The sequence below is a fragment of the Mycteria americana genome, chromosome 20, assembly GCF_035582795.1.
Source record: "Mycteria americana isolate JAX WOST 10 ecotype Jacksonville Zoo and Gardens chromosome 20, USCA_MyAme_1.0, whole genome shotgun sequence".
In the NCBI taxonomy this organism is placed as follows: Eukaryota; Metazoa; Chordata; class Aves; order Ciconiiformes; family Ciconiidae; genus Mycteria; species Mycteria americana.
Genome location: NC_134384.1, coordinates 3,308,006 through 3,323,407, shown reverse-complemented (window position 1 = coordinate 3,323,407; position 15,402 = coordinate 3,308,006). Strand labels below are relative to the sequence as shown.

Sequence of the window (15,402 nt, the reverse complement as noted above, 5' to 3'; positions counted from 1 at the left end):
CATGCTTCCACCACCAGATAACAACAGTTGTACAGGGAGCAGGTAGGGTTTCAAGGCAAGGCGCAATTAGTACATGAGCACATTTGTATTTAAAAAATTGCACCGGTCCACCAAGAGCTGCAGGACATGAATCGTGCCACGGAGCACGTGTCCTCCTGCGGGTCTGGGCTAAGACGGCCAGGGCTTCCCCTCCCAGGAGAAGTGAATGGGAACTGGGACTCCCAGCTCCTGGGACAATCCCAGCCTAATTTGTCTCGTTACTCGGCCAACAGAACGACCCGACCGGCCCCGTGACTTGGAGCTGTCAGACCTGGCCGAGAGGAGCGTGCGGCTGACGTGGATTCCTGGAGATGACAATAACAGCCCCATCACAGGTCAGCTGCCAGACCCTCTGCCCCGTATCCCTCCTGCTTTCTTCTGCAGGGTGGAGGGAAAACTTTCCTTGTGAGCTGAGCCCTTAACCCCACCTCTCCATCCTCTTCCCCAGACTACATTGTCCAGTTTGAGGAGGACCGGTTCCAACCTGGCACGTGGCATAACCACTCCAGGTACCCCGGGAGCGTCAACTCGGCCGTCCTGAACCTTTCTCCTTACGTCAACTACCAATTTCGGGTGATTGCGGTGAACGACGTGGGCAGCAGCCTGCCCAGCGTGCCCTCCGAACGATACCAGACCAACGGGGCACGTGAGTACCGTCCACCCAGTCCCTCTTGCCGCGGTGACTTGACGTTGTTCTTAGCATCTGGCCACCGCTCCCCGTGTAGACTCTTCCCTCGTGGTGTACGATCACAGCTCCTATAACAAAGATTTACACAGGTGAGGGAATGAGCTGGTCCATGCATGTGCTGGGGTGTAATTTTATATATCACATCCTCATCCTATGACTGATATTCTGCAGAGCAGCAAAACTCAAATGGAAATTTATGCAAAGGTCACTCCAGCAGAACCTGTTGAAGGAAGGCCCGGTTTCACCTTACAGAGCAGCTTTCTAAAGAAAGTCTTTCATCCTTTCTGACCACAGGAAGCTCAGAAGTCTCTTGGAAAATTAAACTCAAGTGTAAACTGGCCACAAGCAAAAGGCATTTTGTTCCAAAATTGCTAATTCATTGTCCACTGCTAGAGCTGGCCAGGAGCCCAGATCGATGCAGGAGTAAAGTGTGCTCCAGTCCCACGACCAAGACTCGGGTCTTCAGTTTGTGTGCCCAGTGCTTTGTACGTTGTAGAACTCTTGGGAAAATTCATATGAGGAATTCGCAAGCAGCTTTGTAGTTTTGCTGCATTTCTTAATTTAACCATTGCAGAGATACTTCTGCAATATCTACTGGCATCTAGTGTTGGCTTTCGACATTACTCTTCTTGTTTCAGATTTCAAAAGTGTCTGACTTGGCTCCTGGGGTTGCTTCACAATGGCTGTCTTTCAAAGATTTAGGACATTTTGGAAAAAAAAAGAAGAGGCTCCTAAATAAATGGCCTGGTTTTCAAGAGTGCTGAGAGTCTCATGTTCCATTAACCTGAATGGGAACTTCTGGAAAAATCAGGCCATTAACTTCTGTCTTGGAAGTACTTTTGGCTAGCACAATAAAGGGTTTTTAACCATTCAAATGGTCATTTTTCAACATTATAAACTGCTTTTTTTTTTTCAATGTGAATTTCAGGTCCTGAAATTAACCCAACAGGAGTTCAAGGTGCAGGGACCCAAAAAAACAACATGGAGATAACCTGGACGGTGAGTTCTTCTTGGATGCTTGACAGCCACCCAGCATCTTACCATTACGGTCACCGATGCTAAGTTATAGAGAACTCAGCAGCTCTAGCATGTGTGATGTACCATACAGAATACCATAAGCTTAATCATCATAAAGGAAATAAAAAGCAGAAGATGCACCTACAAGAGAGGCCATTGTTAGGGCCTAGAAGAAGGTTTGTGATCAAAACAATAATTTGCAACTGTGTAAGCCAAAGAAAAGATGCTGTATCACAGATATAGGTTAGGGAGGATGCTCAGATAGTCTCATTCCTTAAGCGGTATATAGGGCTTACAGACCAGCTCTTGCTTTTCTTTGTGGACCAGCAGGTGTCATCCACAAATAAGGCAGCATCTGTAAGGAGGATAGAAATTGCAGTGGGAGTATGGACTGGCATATAAGGATATGGTTCTTGGTCTGGTCCTTGCCTTGGGTCTGGAGGGCAAGGACCAGGTATGTGTGTGTCTGGGAACAAAAGTATTGACCTCCTTTGAGATTTGCTGATGGAGCATGAAATAAGAACCAGCTGCTGAGCAGAACTTTTTGGAGCTCCATGGCAGAGAAATACAGTTGCTCTTTCTCCTTCTCACTTTCTTTTTCTGTTTTGGTCCATTAAGCCTCTGAATGCAACTCAAGCTTATGGGCCCAACCTCAGGTACATCGTGAGATGGAGACGAAGGGACCCCCGAGGGAGCTGGTACAATGAGACAGTGAAGACGCCAAGGCACGTCGTCTGGAACACACCCATCTACGTCCCCTACGAGATCAAAGTGCAGGCAGAGAACGACTTTGGTAGAGCACCAGAGCCTGACACCGTCATCGGCTATTCAGGGGAAGATTGTGAGTATTTTCTCAGCCAGAGATGGTTAAGTGTTTCAGAAGGGCAGGATCCCACCCGAGGTCAGTGGGTTGGCACCTGTGTCTGGGACATGTTCATAGCACTGCTTGATGTGGCACAAAAATCCAGTTCCAGGCATTGGAAGAAAGAGGCTTGGCCATTAGGTTCTGTTCTGGGCTCTGCCTGCATGACCCCAGTCACTTAGCCTCTCCCTTGCTCTCTATAATACCCAGATAACACTTTGAGTGTGGAAGCCAGTAAGATTTCATTTAAGATGAGCTCTGGCTGTATTCCAATAAACCACATTGAATTTTTTGCCCCTGACATCTGTAGAGCACTGAGTTCCTCTCGGATGAGAGGTGCTACGAATGGCCAAAAGGGCCTTGGTTCATCCTGGACTGGATTCTCGTGCCTCTCTGATAAGGCCCCAGCTAAGCCCCAGCTCGGGCTCCTGTTTGCAACACACCATTGGCTCAGCTTATCTTTCTTTAAAACTCTCCACCTGGTCACGCAGAACAGTGGCCAGCTTGTTTAACTCTCTCTTCACCTTCTTTCTGGGCTACTGGTATCACTTTCTGTGCCTGTAGCATCCAAGACTCTGAACTACGATTATCCTTATCCTGTTAGGATAATGTGGTTTGCTGCCAACAGCTTTATTTTTAAAGAAATATATATTAGTTCCTTGCATTGCAGCATCAGCGAGGGTCCCCGGCTGTGTGACTTTAGGATTACCAAGGAGTGAGGTAGATAAGCCAGCTAACCAGCCGTGACTCGAGGCTTCAAGTCAAGGGGGCACAAACAGGGCACAGCAATTTCAAGAAAATCTGCAATCTTGGTGCTGAGGTAGCACGCACCACACATCTTCCGAATGGGCATCTTCTCCCAGAGAGACAGGGCAACGGGAAGGAAAATGGGCAGAAATTTCAGCATTGGACCAGGCTGCCCAGGGCAGTGGTTGAGTCCCCATCCCTGGAGGTATTTAAAGGCGTTTGGATGAGGTGCTTAGGGACATGGTGTAGTGGTGGGCTTGGTTGCGTTAGGTTTATGGTTGGACTCGATGATCTTAAAGGTCTTTTCCAACCTCTACGATTCTGTGATTCTGTGAAACGGTGGGAGTCAGGGTTAGAGCTGAGCACTGGAAGCAAAGCTGGACCTAGCCGAGAGGCTGTTACTGGAAAAGCTCCACAAGCACCCGACTGCACCGTCCTCTCTGCCTTACCTGTCTGTGCACTGCCAGGGTTTTGGTGGGGTTTTTCTTCTAGTTTCAGTTGAAAACTTGTGCAATAATTTTGAGTTTTGGGAGGATCTGAATGAGCCTGCACATGTGTCTTTACAGGGAGGTAAACCAGGGAGAGCAAAGCTCCCGTATCACAGCCCAGACACAAAGTGTTCCTGCCTGTATGCCAAGGGGAGGGAAAAGTATAAAAAAAAAAAACCCAAAACAAACCCCAAAAAACTAGTCCCTGCCCTGTCACGTCTGAATTGCTTCACAAATAACTGCAGCTTTCTACATACAAGCAGCTGATCTGTAAAGAGGAGGTAAAAAACCCAACTGGATCAACAGCAGGTTCTGGCCAAATTCAGAGTAACAGATGTGGAAATAACGGGTAGTTTTGTCACTCTTGGGTCTAACAGTGCCCAGCCAGTTGCAGCAGGAGGGGCTGGATTTGCCGGCAGCAGAGTCACCCTGGGCTCCCCTTCACTCGGAGAGGGAGGTGAGCCAGACCTCTTGCAGCAGCGTGTAGGAAGCCCCGCTGTTAACTGGATCACGAGTATTCTTGTGATGGCCGGCTGAATGAAATACGGGGGTTTTTTTCCCCCTCTTTCCTGTGGAAGCACTGCTAAGAAAACAACAGTCGGCTTTTAAAGCATGCACATGTCAGGGAGAAAGCGAGAGGGACGGAGGTAAGTGATGCTATTCTGTGTATTTGCAGGGTCGTAGGGTCTGCTCACCCCCAACGAGGGCAGCCGGGAAGCTGCGAGCTGGCCTGTTGCTCCTGTTTTATGTTGCCCAGTTTGGAAATCCTCAGAAATTGAATTTAAGGAGGGAGAAAAGGAGATGATTATCCCCATGAAAACACGGCCGGCCGGGGTGCCAGCAGATGGCAGAGCCGGCGCGCAGAGCCGCTGCTCGCCCGGTTTGCAGCAGCCCAGCAAGGCTGCGATGGAAAAACCATGGCATGGGGGGCAGAGGGGCGTCCGTCCGTCCGTCTGTCTGACCTCCAGGGTACCGCTGGGTGCCTAACGTACACTCTGCTTTATCCCTGAACGCTCAGATCCCAAGGCTGCACCTACGGATGTTAGGATAAGAGTTTTAAACAGCACTGCCGTTGCTCTGACCTGGACCCGAGTGCACCTGGACACCATCCAGGGACAGCTCAAGGAGTACAGAGTGAGCACAACCAAATCTCTTCGGCACTGGCTATTAATACGGCTAACCTTCTCACAAGCCGAGGTGGCCCTGGCGATGGAGCTGCCTGCGATGGGGATGACAGAAAACTCTCCTCCAGCCATCGGGACCCTTTTGCCACGGCCGGGGTGCAGACCACAGGGGCTGAGCTCTGCTCTGGAGCAGCACCAGAAAGGAAGGGCCTTGCTTTGCTCTTTGTGGTGCCTGGACGGGGCTGGGGACATCTCCCGTTGCTCCCCCGGGGCTCGGTGCTGGGCTGGCCCTTCCCAGAGCCTGCCCGCGGGATCTGGGGTGCTCAGACAAAGCAAGTGGGGCTGCCCTTGTGCACCCGGAGAGGGACCCGGGGTGGTCCTGCCCGTGCAGCGAGGCGTCTCCTGGCTCTAGAACTGCCCAGAACCACCGGCTGGCTGGCTCTGGGGGGAATGACCTCAGATAGGTACAAACAGGCTAGTTTTTGTGTCATCCCCAGAGTACCTACACCGTCTTTTAATGAACACCAACCCCTGCAAAGCCTAAACCCAGCGGTTCCTACTAACTGGCAACTAAAGACAGCACGGATCCTGTTTGTTTATTTACTGCTAAGGTAAAATACCAGTGTTTCTGTACAGAGGATAGACCCTGTTCAAAGCAAGCAAAAGTCTGGACAGATTCCCTTCTATCAGAGTTTAAGACGTTACCAAAAGCGCGTGTCCTGTAAACAGTTCCAAATCCAATAATCCGCTGGGCATAAAGCAAGCTCCCTGGGTACCGCTTTCATTTTTTTCTGCCTCTGCTCTGTCATTCTGGTCTATTTTCTGAATGAATCTTATTTCTGCATGAAATAAGATTTACAGTCGGGGCTTCAAAGGGGAGACTTTCCAAGTTCAGACTTTCCTTTGTGCCGGGACGCGTCCCACCTTTCCTTGTACGCCGCTACGGTACTGCTCTGGGTGGAAAGGGAGAGTCACTTGATGCCTAGCGCTCAGAAGCCAGAAACAGCTCTTTGTAGTCTGAGCTTAGCTGGTTTTGCTCTGTGACCTTTAGTAAGCACTTAACCCCATGCCTCAGCCTCTTCCTCGGGTAACACCACTGACCTGCCTCGCTGGGGGGACGTGGATTAATTAATTGCTCTAAAAGGCTTCTGCAGCCGAGAGCTGCTCTTTGGAAAGGCAACGTTTTGCTATGCTTTGTTAATGAAAAAAAAAAAAAAATTTGCTCTTAAATGGGAAAAGCTTCACTTGCCATGCATGTTTCTTGAAGGCCTATTTCTGGAGAGACAGTAGTTTGCTGAAGAACCTGTGGGTCTCCAAAAAACGGCAGTATGTGAGTTTTCCTGGAGACCGAAACCGGGGCATAGTGTCCCGGCTGTTTCCTTACAGCAACTACAAGCTTGAGATGGTTGTAACCAACGGGAGAGGAGATGGGCCACGCAGTGAAGTTAAGGAGTTCCCCACACCAGAAGGAGGTACGTTCCCGGGGGGGTTGTGCAGGCACCCGTCCCTCGGGCGCGTGCCGGGAGAGGTTTGGGTGGTTCAGCTCTGCAGAGCGGACCGGCAGCCGCACCGCCCTGCGGCAGAGCCGCGATGCTGCTGGGTTGATGCGCCAGGGACAATTTTTAGCCGAGCCTGGGCAGCATCTTCTGGGCAGCGTCGCTGTCACACGGCAGGGCTGCACGCCTTCGTCACCGCGGGGCAGGTGACACCTCTGCAGCTACACCTAGAGCCAACTCCTGGCACTGTCTCATCAATCTAAAAATCCCCTTCAGGTACTTTGAACACATCAGCAAGCAGCTCTTAGGCTGAACAAGAGAAATGTTTGCAAAGCCTCTTCAGAGGCACAGCACCGTGCCCTTGATTTGCTGCCTGACCTGCAAATGTCGCCGCACCTCCCCGTGCTGCGGGTCGGTGAAATGGGAGCGAATATATTCATCTTGCTCAGTAAAAGGCAGTAAAGTCTCTGTAAGACCTAAGTACTTTTGTTCTGAAAGGATGTCGCTAATACCCCTCCTGTCAGGCTTTTAAGGCAAGAGCGCCTCATTCTTCTGCTTAAAGAGCTTGTGTCAAGGATGAACTTGAGATTTTAATTTTCTTGCTGTCACAGGAGCTATTTATAGACACGCCAATAACTTTTTGTTGGAGCTGCACTTTCAGTGGCTGGCGATGAATCTTCCTATAGCACAGATGTTTTTGGCACAGTATGTTACAAAAATGCAAGAGGAGAGGCTGGAAGCAAATCCTGTCTCAACCAACACAAAATACTGTGGGGTCTTCCTCCTTCTCTTCCTCTTCATCCTATTCCTGCTGGACAAGAACAGCATCTCTCAGTCCTGTCTCGTTCTTCCGTAACATTTTCTTGGATGCTGTCACCCTTTTCTAAGGATTTTCAATTGACCAGCCATCATTAAGCTTGTTGAAAAAGAGAAAAAAGCTTCTTGTTTTGCAGTCAGGTGCATTTCAACTGAGCTGCTTACCTGTGCTGGAGGCACGGAGCATTTGGGGTAGCTATATGCGTACGTGGGTGGCGTTGATTGAAATAATTATAGCAGATTAGCAGATTATACTCTTAAGTAAACTGCTGATTTGTTTTCTCCCATACCATTAAGCGATTTTATTGACTGTATGTTGACGTTTAGGACATTGAGTGATATTCTGCCAACCTGTTTAAAAAGATAAATCGCTAATCTCTCAGATCGGAGCGCCAAGTTCTTTCCCCAGTGAAGACACTGCAATTATGAGTAAACCAGGAGAATCATTTAATTCAAGAATGTATAATGCTTTCCTTCCTGTACTAGCTCTGCATAAGCAGTTATAAAAGCAGCCATTCCTCAGGGTAAGGACCACTGTGTATGTGCACCAGCTCCCTGGTCCAGGTCTCCAGGCATTAATAACACAAAGATGCTTTGCAGTAAGAGAAGCTGCTATACTATTTTTCACTGTTCCAGCAGACAAATAGATGAGATGTAAATGATGGGCTGGATGGGGGCTGTAAACAAGACCAGTAAAGTATGTGTGCAACACACAGAAATGGGACTTGGACTGCGTCACAGCTCCGCTTCACGGCTGCAGCATCTTTTGGGGGTGCCTGACGGAGCTGCGCGCTGGAGGGCAGCGGTACCCAGCGAGCGCAGCACGGGCACGCTGCTGCTGGGGCTGGGCTTGCATGCAGAGCTGCTCTGCTTTCCGCTCCCTGCACACGCGCTGCTGAAAACCCCGGGCTGGTGCATGGGTTCTGGCACAGATTCTCGTTCAATCGGTTTCTGACCTTTAGCGTGTGTGTGTTATCTGCGTGTGTGCGTATTTATGAGTGTCTTGAGTGTATCAGTCAGCCTGCGATGTATACAGTATTGTAAGGTATGTTATCTTGTATGTTTTTTCTTCTTTCCCTCTCCTCCCTGCTCCCATCCTCCTCCCAAGTGCCCAGCTCCCCCAGGTATTTAAGAATCCGACAGCCAAATCTGGAAAGCATCAATCTGGAGTGGGATCACCCAGAGCATCCCAATGGAGTCCTCACGGGATACAACCTTAGATATCAAGCCTGTACGTTCCACGTGTTATCTTCTTAGTGATAATAATCAAGTCCTTAAATATTTTCCTTGCTGCTAATTACCTCCCCACCTAGCACAGACAGCTCTCCGTAAGGAAGTGGAGGCTTTCATCACAAGATGAGGCACGCTGGTGCTGGAGAGGAGTCCTGGAGCAGTGCTGGGCAGCTGCAGTTAACCAGGGAGGGTTGTAGGTGCTCAGCACTTCTCCAGACTCGACCCTTGAAGGGAAATAAGTTTGATCTCCGATTTAGAAAGACCTTTAGGTGCAGGTTGAGCAGTTGGTATGCCCACTCAAACACAAGCTCCCAGCTGTGTAAGAGATGCTGCCTGGAGCGCAGCATGCTCTGCAGAGCCCAGCACGATGCCTGGGGCAGTACGGCCTTCTCTGAGACCCCGGCACTTGTGCTATGCCCTTCCTTGACCACCTAATACAACCCTGAATGTCCCCGCTAGCAGGTCCCTAGCTGGTAAGTCACCAGGTGAAGCCAAAGTGTATTTAACAGCAGCTTAAACACACTTTGGTACAAGCCAGAGTGTATTTAACAGCAGCTATAGCTCTGAGCGCACGTGGCCCCTCACCGACTGCAGGTCCGGTCCTGGGGGCGAGGTGACGAGGTAGATAGCACAGTGTATTTCTGAAACGAGGCTGAAGCCACCACGACCTGCCTTTCCTCCCCAGTTAACGGATCCAAAACGGGCCGAACCCTGGTAGAGAACTTCTCTCCCAATCAGACAAGGTTCACCCTGCAAAGGACAGACCCCATCTCGCGCTATCGCTTCTTCCTGCGTGCACGGACCCAGGTGGGAGAAGGAGAAACCATAGTGGAGGAGTCGCCAGCCTTGCTGAACGAAGGTATGTGCAGCAGCAACAGCTTCGGGCTTTGCTGAGGGGTTAGGGGGGTGATGGTACATGTATCGGCCAAAAACTGCAGGTCAGAGAACCGGGTGGTCCACAGAGCAACCAGTACAAGATAGTAACTGGTGCACAGCTACCATCTACTGCAGAGAGAGACAGGTGACCGACCAGGACCGAATACTGCAGCAGAAATGCTACAGAGGTGACCGGGGGGATTGTCCTGTGCTCTCAGGAACCATCTTGCTGACCCCCAAGCAATTAACGTTCCTCATGCACCCCTGGAACAGGAGAGCATCTTGCTCTCATCTTGCAAAAGGCGCAGCTCTAATCTGCCCCTCTGCAGTCTCTGTACGAGCTAAATAAGGGGCAGATGGGGGTGATTTTTACGTGGCTCGCAGGGGGTGCAGCCGCTGCATCCTCCGGGCAGTGAACCCCAGGCAGGGGCTGCGGTGCCACTTCCCTCTCACCCCGTACCCAGCAGCTGACCTCACCCTCCAAAGTGAAGCCCCAACTCCCAGATTCATAATAAGATAAAATGCCCATTGTGGGACATTCATCAAACTAAGTGAAAGTTCAGGAGCCCTGAGGGAACTCGGGGAGACAAAAGCTGGCTCTTTCCTTTCTTTAGCATTTGCTAAAAGACCTGTGATTGGGTTAGGCTCTGATTTAATGGGGTTTTTGTCTCCTTTCCTCCATCTCGCCCTCCCCAACTAATGGCTCTGAGTAGGAAAAGTAATTCCTACTGATGACCCAGTGGAAATGAAATGCTTCCTGACACCTCTTAGGTGGGCTCCAGCATCGCTAATTGACGTGACAGGATGGGAGATGGGGCTGCATATGCTATGGGGGAAAAAATCAGCTAAGTTACACCCTGGCAAACAGGAGAGGGGGCACGTCATTGCTTTAAAAAGGAGCTTTGCTGAAAAAACTGTTAGAGCACAGGGATCAGACTGAAGTTGTCGGTGCCGATAGTCAATAGTTCTAGTTGTCTCATACACATTTGCAGTACTGGGTCTGTTTCTATATGCTGATAGCAGCGACTGTCAGGAGAGCACAGCTAAATAATAGCCATAACCAGCTGCTGTTGTATATTGCTGAACCGATTTGTATCAGGAAATAGCAGGTACAGCGTACGCCAGCGTGACAAGGTAAGGTTCCCCGTCCGAGGGATCGGGGGTGCGGACGGGCGGTGGCACCCAGTGCTCCCCGGCTGCCCCTGCCGAAGGGCCGAGCTGCTGCCACTTAGCAAAAGGACAAAGCATTGGCCATTAAGCGGCAAGAAAAATTAAAGAGTCAAATCCCAGTATGAAGTTACAGAAATATGGCAAAGTTTGACCTCAAAGCATGAGAGCCTGAGGTACAACACGACATAGGCAAGTTCTGCTCGTGACAACCATGTAAGTACAATTAGCAGCCCTAAATGCCCACTTTGATATGAAGGTACCTGCTGTAAAGCTACGCGAAAGATGAGTTAGGAATTAAAAAAAAGGCAGATTAAGAAAATTAAACCCATTAATGCATTCAGAGGTTGTTTTCTGCTTGCCAGACTCATTCACCTGAGAAGTTTAAATAAAATACATCTCTCTGATGCTCCGCAGCACGGGCTCCAACCCACACAAGGCAGGACGAGCACCGATGTTAGAATTAGACTAGAAAAAGCTAAGGGGAAATTCAGAGTGTCAAAACTGGTCCTTGCTGGGATTAGATATAAGCGCCTGCTTAAGCACTTTGCTTAATCGACACCACTGGCATCTCTGCTGCGGAGCTGGTGTGTGTTTAACCGGTAATCTCCATCTCCAAGGGGCCGTTCCTGCTCTCTCTGCCCTCTGCAAGCGGCTCGGACGTGCAGGAGGGTGACGGGTTGTAGCTAATGCATTTATTCCCTCTCTCTCAAGTCTCTGGTGACTGTGTGCAAGTGGTCCCAAGTCTCTTGTTGGTGTGTTCTGGTTGTTTTATATATTCCTCTGTTTTCTCTTCCCTTCTCTTCTATGCTCTCTTCGTATTTCCCTCTCTATCCTTGCTGCTGCCCTCTGAAGCCACGCCAACCCCAGGTACTGTACCAGCCGGAGCAGGTAACAGGCATGGGGCAAGGCTCACTCCACGCTCGCTCATGGCAATTAAGCATGCGCTCCATTAACCCTTTCAATGGGAAGGTGAAGTGTCAGGAGTCTAAATTGGACATACGAAACGACGGCAGGTAAAACAAAGCCCCACAGGCAGCAGGGACTAGGGCAGGCTCCATGGGGGGGGTCTGCAAAGGTTAAAATATCTCTGAGCGGGGCTTAACAGCCTCCCCGATGCCTAATGATAGCCAAAGCCACCAAACACTGCAGCTGCCACCGACTGTACAAGCAAAAATGAGAGTCAAGTTGCCCTATTAAAGAGGTTTTTAACCCCAGGTCTGCACAAAGCCCTCTCCCTTTTTAAGCCTCAACATCCCTGCCCTGCAAAATACAGAATACCAGCCCTCCCCGACTCGGTGGTGCCTGCCTGTGCTCTGCCTTGCATATTTAAGCTGCATTTTTACAGCCGGGAGCCTGCAATATTGCTGCTGGAGCAGCCGCCTCCCTGGGCCACGCAGGTCTGCGTTGCAGCATACGGGCACCACAAGCCACGCACCTCCCCATGGCTCTTTTAGGGCTGCCAGGGCTTTCGTACAAGAGGGTCCTTTTGTTTCCAGGTGCCCATTGAAAGGGTTAAGGACAATGTTTGTGCCACAGCTGTGCATGTCTGCATGCGAGGCTATTGCTGGCTTTGCCCTCGATTGCGAATTTCTACAGCAGCGTTGAAGCAGAGAGAAACCTTTCCTTGTAACGGGGCAGGGGGGGAGCATCTCTACCTGCTTTCAAGGAAACCCAAATCCTCAGTTACCCAGTGTCAACCCTGCAAAGTCCAAAGCATAAGCACAACTTCTGGTTGCCCAGAGAGGGACACCCACCTCTTACGAAAGCTGCAGACATGACTTTTTTTTTTTTTTTTTCCTCCCCCCGCCCCTACTTTGAGCCAATATTTCAGCAGCAGGGACAGCCCTGCGACCAAGCTCAGACGGGGGCTTGCGGCAGCACTAGGGAGCAGCCAGCCAAAAAGCACCCCGAATGCTGCAGAAAAGCTTTTGGTCTGCAGCAACGGCACCCATTTGCCCTGCACCAAGGACTCTGTAAGAGGTCCGTGCTTTGCCTTTGCTGGACACGGCCCCGGGGCTTCCCAAGGAGGAACAGCTTCTTAGGGAAGGCTCTTCCCAAGTGATACAAGTGCAGGACCTGCTCTCTGCACCTGTAGGTTTTGCTTTCCTACCTCATAGATGTTTCGCCTCCTTTTATTTTCTTGCAGTGATGTCTCTCTGCCCAATATTATTTTGTGGTTTGGTTTTTTTTTTTCCTTTCTGAATAGATGCCAACCTTTTTCTTACTGTATTTTCTCTTCCTAAAAAAAAAAAGGGGGGGGGGGGGGTGTAACAGATTGGTCTGCTTTGGGTGGTGGGAAATTGAAAACAGACATCATCTCTTGGCTTAGAGGATCTCTATCCTCCGAGGCCGGGAGGGCTCTTTTGCTGCTCTAGCTCATACTTCGGCCAGGGTTTAGCTTATCCACGAGAATCTGGATTTTCTTTGTGGATCAGGATCACCTTCTTAAAGTACTTTTCTACTTGCCGTGGATATTGCTGAGCTTTGAAAACACAACGCGATCTCTTTATCCTTCCAGCATCATATCATTTCATATAATTTCTTATACCACTGGCAGCTAGATGAATGAATTGCCATTTAAAGGATAATTCTACAAGAACAGAGCCCAATGGTTCCCCCATCCCTCTATTTTTTTACCTTCTGCTGGGAGAAATAGCAAAGTGAAAAGATAGGCCAGAGCTGAAAGACGTCTAAGAGTTAGTAACTGGAGTCGTAGGTCCTGAAGTGCTAACTCCAGACGTCCACAGCTTCCTCACCGTGCTGCACTTCAGCGAGAGGCATCAAGGCAGCGTAAGCCGTGGCAAGATCCAGCGCGCATCCTCGTCTTGCTCCCGAGCTGGATGTCATTTCTCGTTAGGACACGGGGCGGGGGCGGGAGCTGTTACACAGTTCCAGCGGTGTTTGTCCTGAGAGGCTGTTTCTCTTCCTAACAAGTACGGGGTTCGAGTGAAATACTGCTTGACCTTTCTCAGAAGGTTCATCTCCGCTCGGTGACCTAGATTTTGTAGATTTTTATGGATTCACAGTGAAAGTTGTGTTAAATCGCAGTAAAGCACTTTGCCATGGGCTGCTGGCACTAAAAAAAAAATAAAAAGGTCCTTTTTTTTCCAGGGATAACCTTACCCATACAGGGTCATAGCTGGTTTGTATGTGTATGAGAAACTGGACCAGCTTGATGAAATCAAAGTGAAGTGCAGGGACTTTCCCTTAGGAAAGGCTTTACCTCTCCTAAGCCAGACCTGGACAAAGGGAGAGGCGATATGGGAAAAGAGAGGACATCTAAAAAGGGCTCTCATTTATGCTATGAATGAGAAAAAAGAATCAAAACTGGATCCTATACTACCCATGTGTACGGAAAAACTTCATCAGGGACCATAAAGACTATTGGTCTTAGACTTTAGGGAAAAAAACATTGACTTTTCTCTGTTCCCTTCTTGTCTCTCCATAATTAGGAATCAGAGGAGAAAGATCCTATTGTTCGTTTTAGAAACGGACAGCAGTAGAATCAGAACTGCTGACCCCTCTCTTTTAGAGGCTGCTCAATCGCTCCTTTCTATTCCTGAATTTCTTATAGCTGTCATCAGATTTGGAACACTTTACGGTAAAGACTTTGCAATTTCCTTCTGTTGTTAAAAACTGGGAGAGGGCGAGAAGAAAAAAAGAAAAAAAAACCCTCTGAAAATATATTTGGCTAATGATCAAAATTAATGAAAAATTAATCAAATTTCTCCAAGCCTAATTATTTTGTAGACACACCCAAGGGAAAGCTGTTACTAGAGCCTAACAACACATTAAAAGCACCTTTAAATAATTAAAGAGCAGTATGGATGTGTATTGTTTCCTGTATTTTGCAAAAACCCATGCAACTACTCCCTGAACTGCTACACTACTCGGAGCAGGACTCGAGTCCCCTCTCTTAAGAGTCTCCCTCTTTAAATATCCCCCTTTGGCTTTTACGATTCTTCCTCTCAGTTTTTTTCCTAATCTGAGCCTCGCGCAGTTTTTGTGTAAGGTTTGGGCTCCTGTTTACTGGTCCGTTCACGGTCACAGGAGCCAAGCTGCAGCAAAGAGCACAGCCGTCCTGCTGCAAGCATCTCTCTCGTTACTTAGCCTATTAATTGCTACAGCCAGACTGCTGCATCCCCTGCCCATTATAGCGGCGTATCTCCTCCCCACCGTGCCCCTCGGTCTCCATTACCCGAAAGGGTAATGCATCTTGCAGACAGAAAAAGCAATCTCTGCCTTGCAAAGATGGGGCCCATTAATGAGCTGAATGGTCGTTGAGATGTTTCCAGGAAGATGGGCTACGGTGGGAGCAAGAGAATGGGAATTGCTCTTGCTGGCTTTTCCTCTGGGTTTCCTGGGTGTACTGGGCCAATTTCAAGCCTGCTTTTGAAACGCTGGTTTTCAGGGTGCTGCTCTGTCCTGCAGCCCCCTCTCTGCACCGCCTCCTGCGTTCAGAGAGGGGGGAATTGTTTCCCCATCACGCAAATGCCAGATGCTCGGTCCTGTACCTAACCTTGAGGCCACTTGTTGTCAAAGCCCTTGCGCGAACCTCACGTTGGGAATGCAGAAAAATAAATTCAGCTGCTCCGCAAAGCTCAGAAATGTTGTACCTGATGAAGTATTGCAACCACATTTTTAGAAGGAGGTGTGCGATTTCTAGATTTTCAAAGCGAGCAGTTCTGGAAATGCCAGCCTGGCCCTCCGTCTCCCCCGCCCCCCCTTTTGCTGCCAGGAGCAGTGATCTGTCACTCCCTAATTAGCCCCGACGTGCTGGGCAGCGAGCGGGGGACCCCAGGTAGCCCGGGAAGGGCCGCGGCCCCGCGCAGGCTGCTCCCCGCCG

At 49.6% G+C, this 15,402-nt stretch overlaps 1 protein-coding gene across 7 annotated transcripts in view; it reads left to right on the top strand.

Moving 5' to 3' along the window:
- NFASC (neurofascin) overlaps window positions 1–15,402 on the top strand; it is a 55,471-nt gene that overhangs the window by 20,419 nt on the left and 19,650 nt on the right. For 4 of the 7 annotated variants that reach the window (XM_075521493.1, XM_075521494.1, XM_075521491.1 and 1 more), the window contains 9 exons: window positions 273–374; window positions 488–685; window positions 1,656–1,726; window positions 2,363–2,585; window positions 4,860–4,975; window positions 6,233–6,437; window positions 8,386–8,508; window positions 9,196–9,369; window positions 11,409–11,423. In XM_075521493.1, the coding sequence (XP_075377608.1) occupies window positions 273–374; window positions 488–685; window positions 1,656–1,726; window positions 2,363–2,585; window positions 4,860–4,975; window positions 6,233–6,437; window positions 8,386–8,508; window positions 9,196–9,369; window positions 11,409–11,423 (1,227 nt within the window). The remainder of the gene's footprint in view (window positions 1–272; window positions 375–487; window positions 686–1,655; window positions 1,727–2,362; window positions 2,586–4,859; window positions 4,976–6,232; window positions 6,438–8,385; window positions 8,509–9,195; window positions 9,370–11,408; window positions 11,424–15,402) is intronic. The other 3 variants (XM_075521495.1, XM_075521490.1, XM_075521492.1) reach the window with 2 other exon arrangements.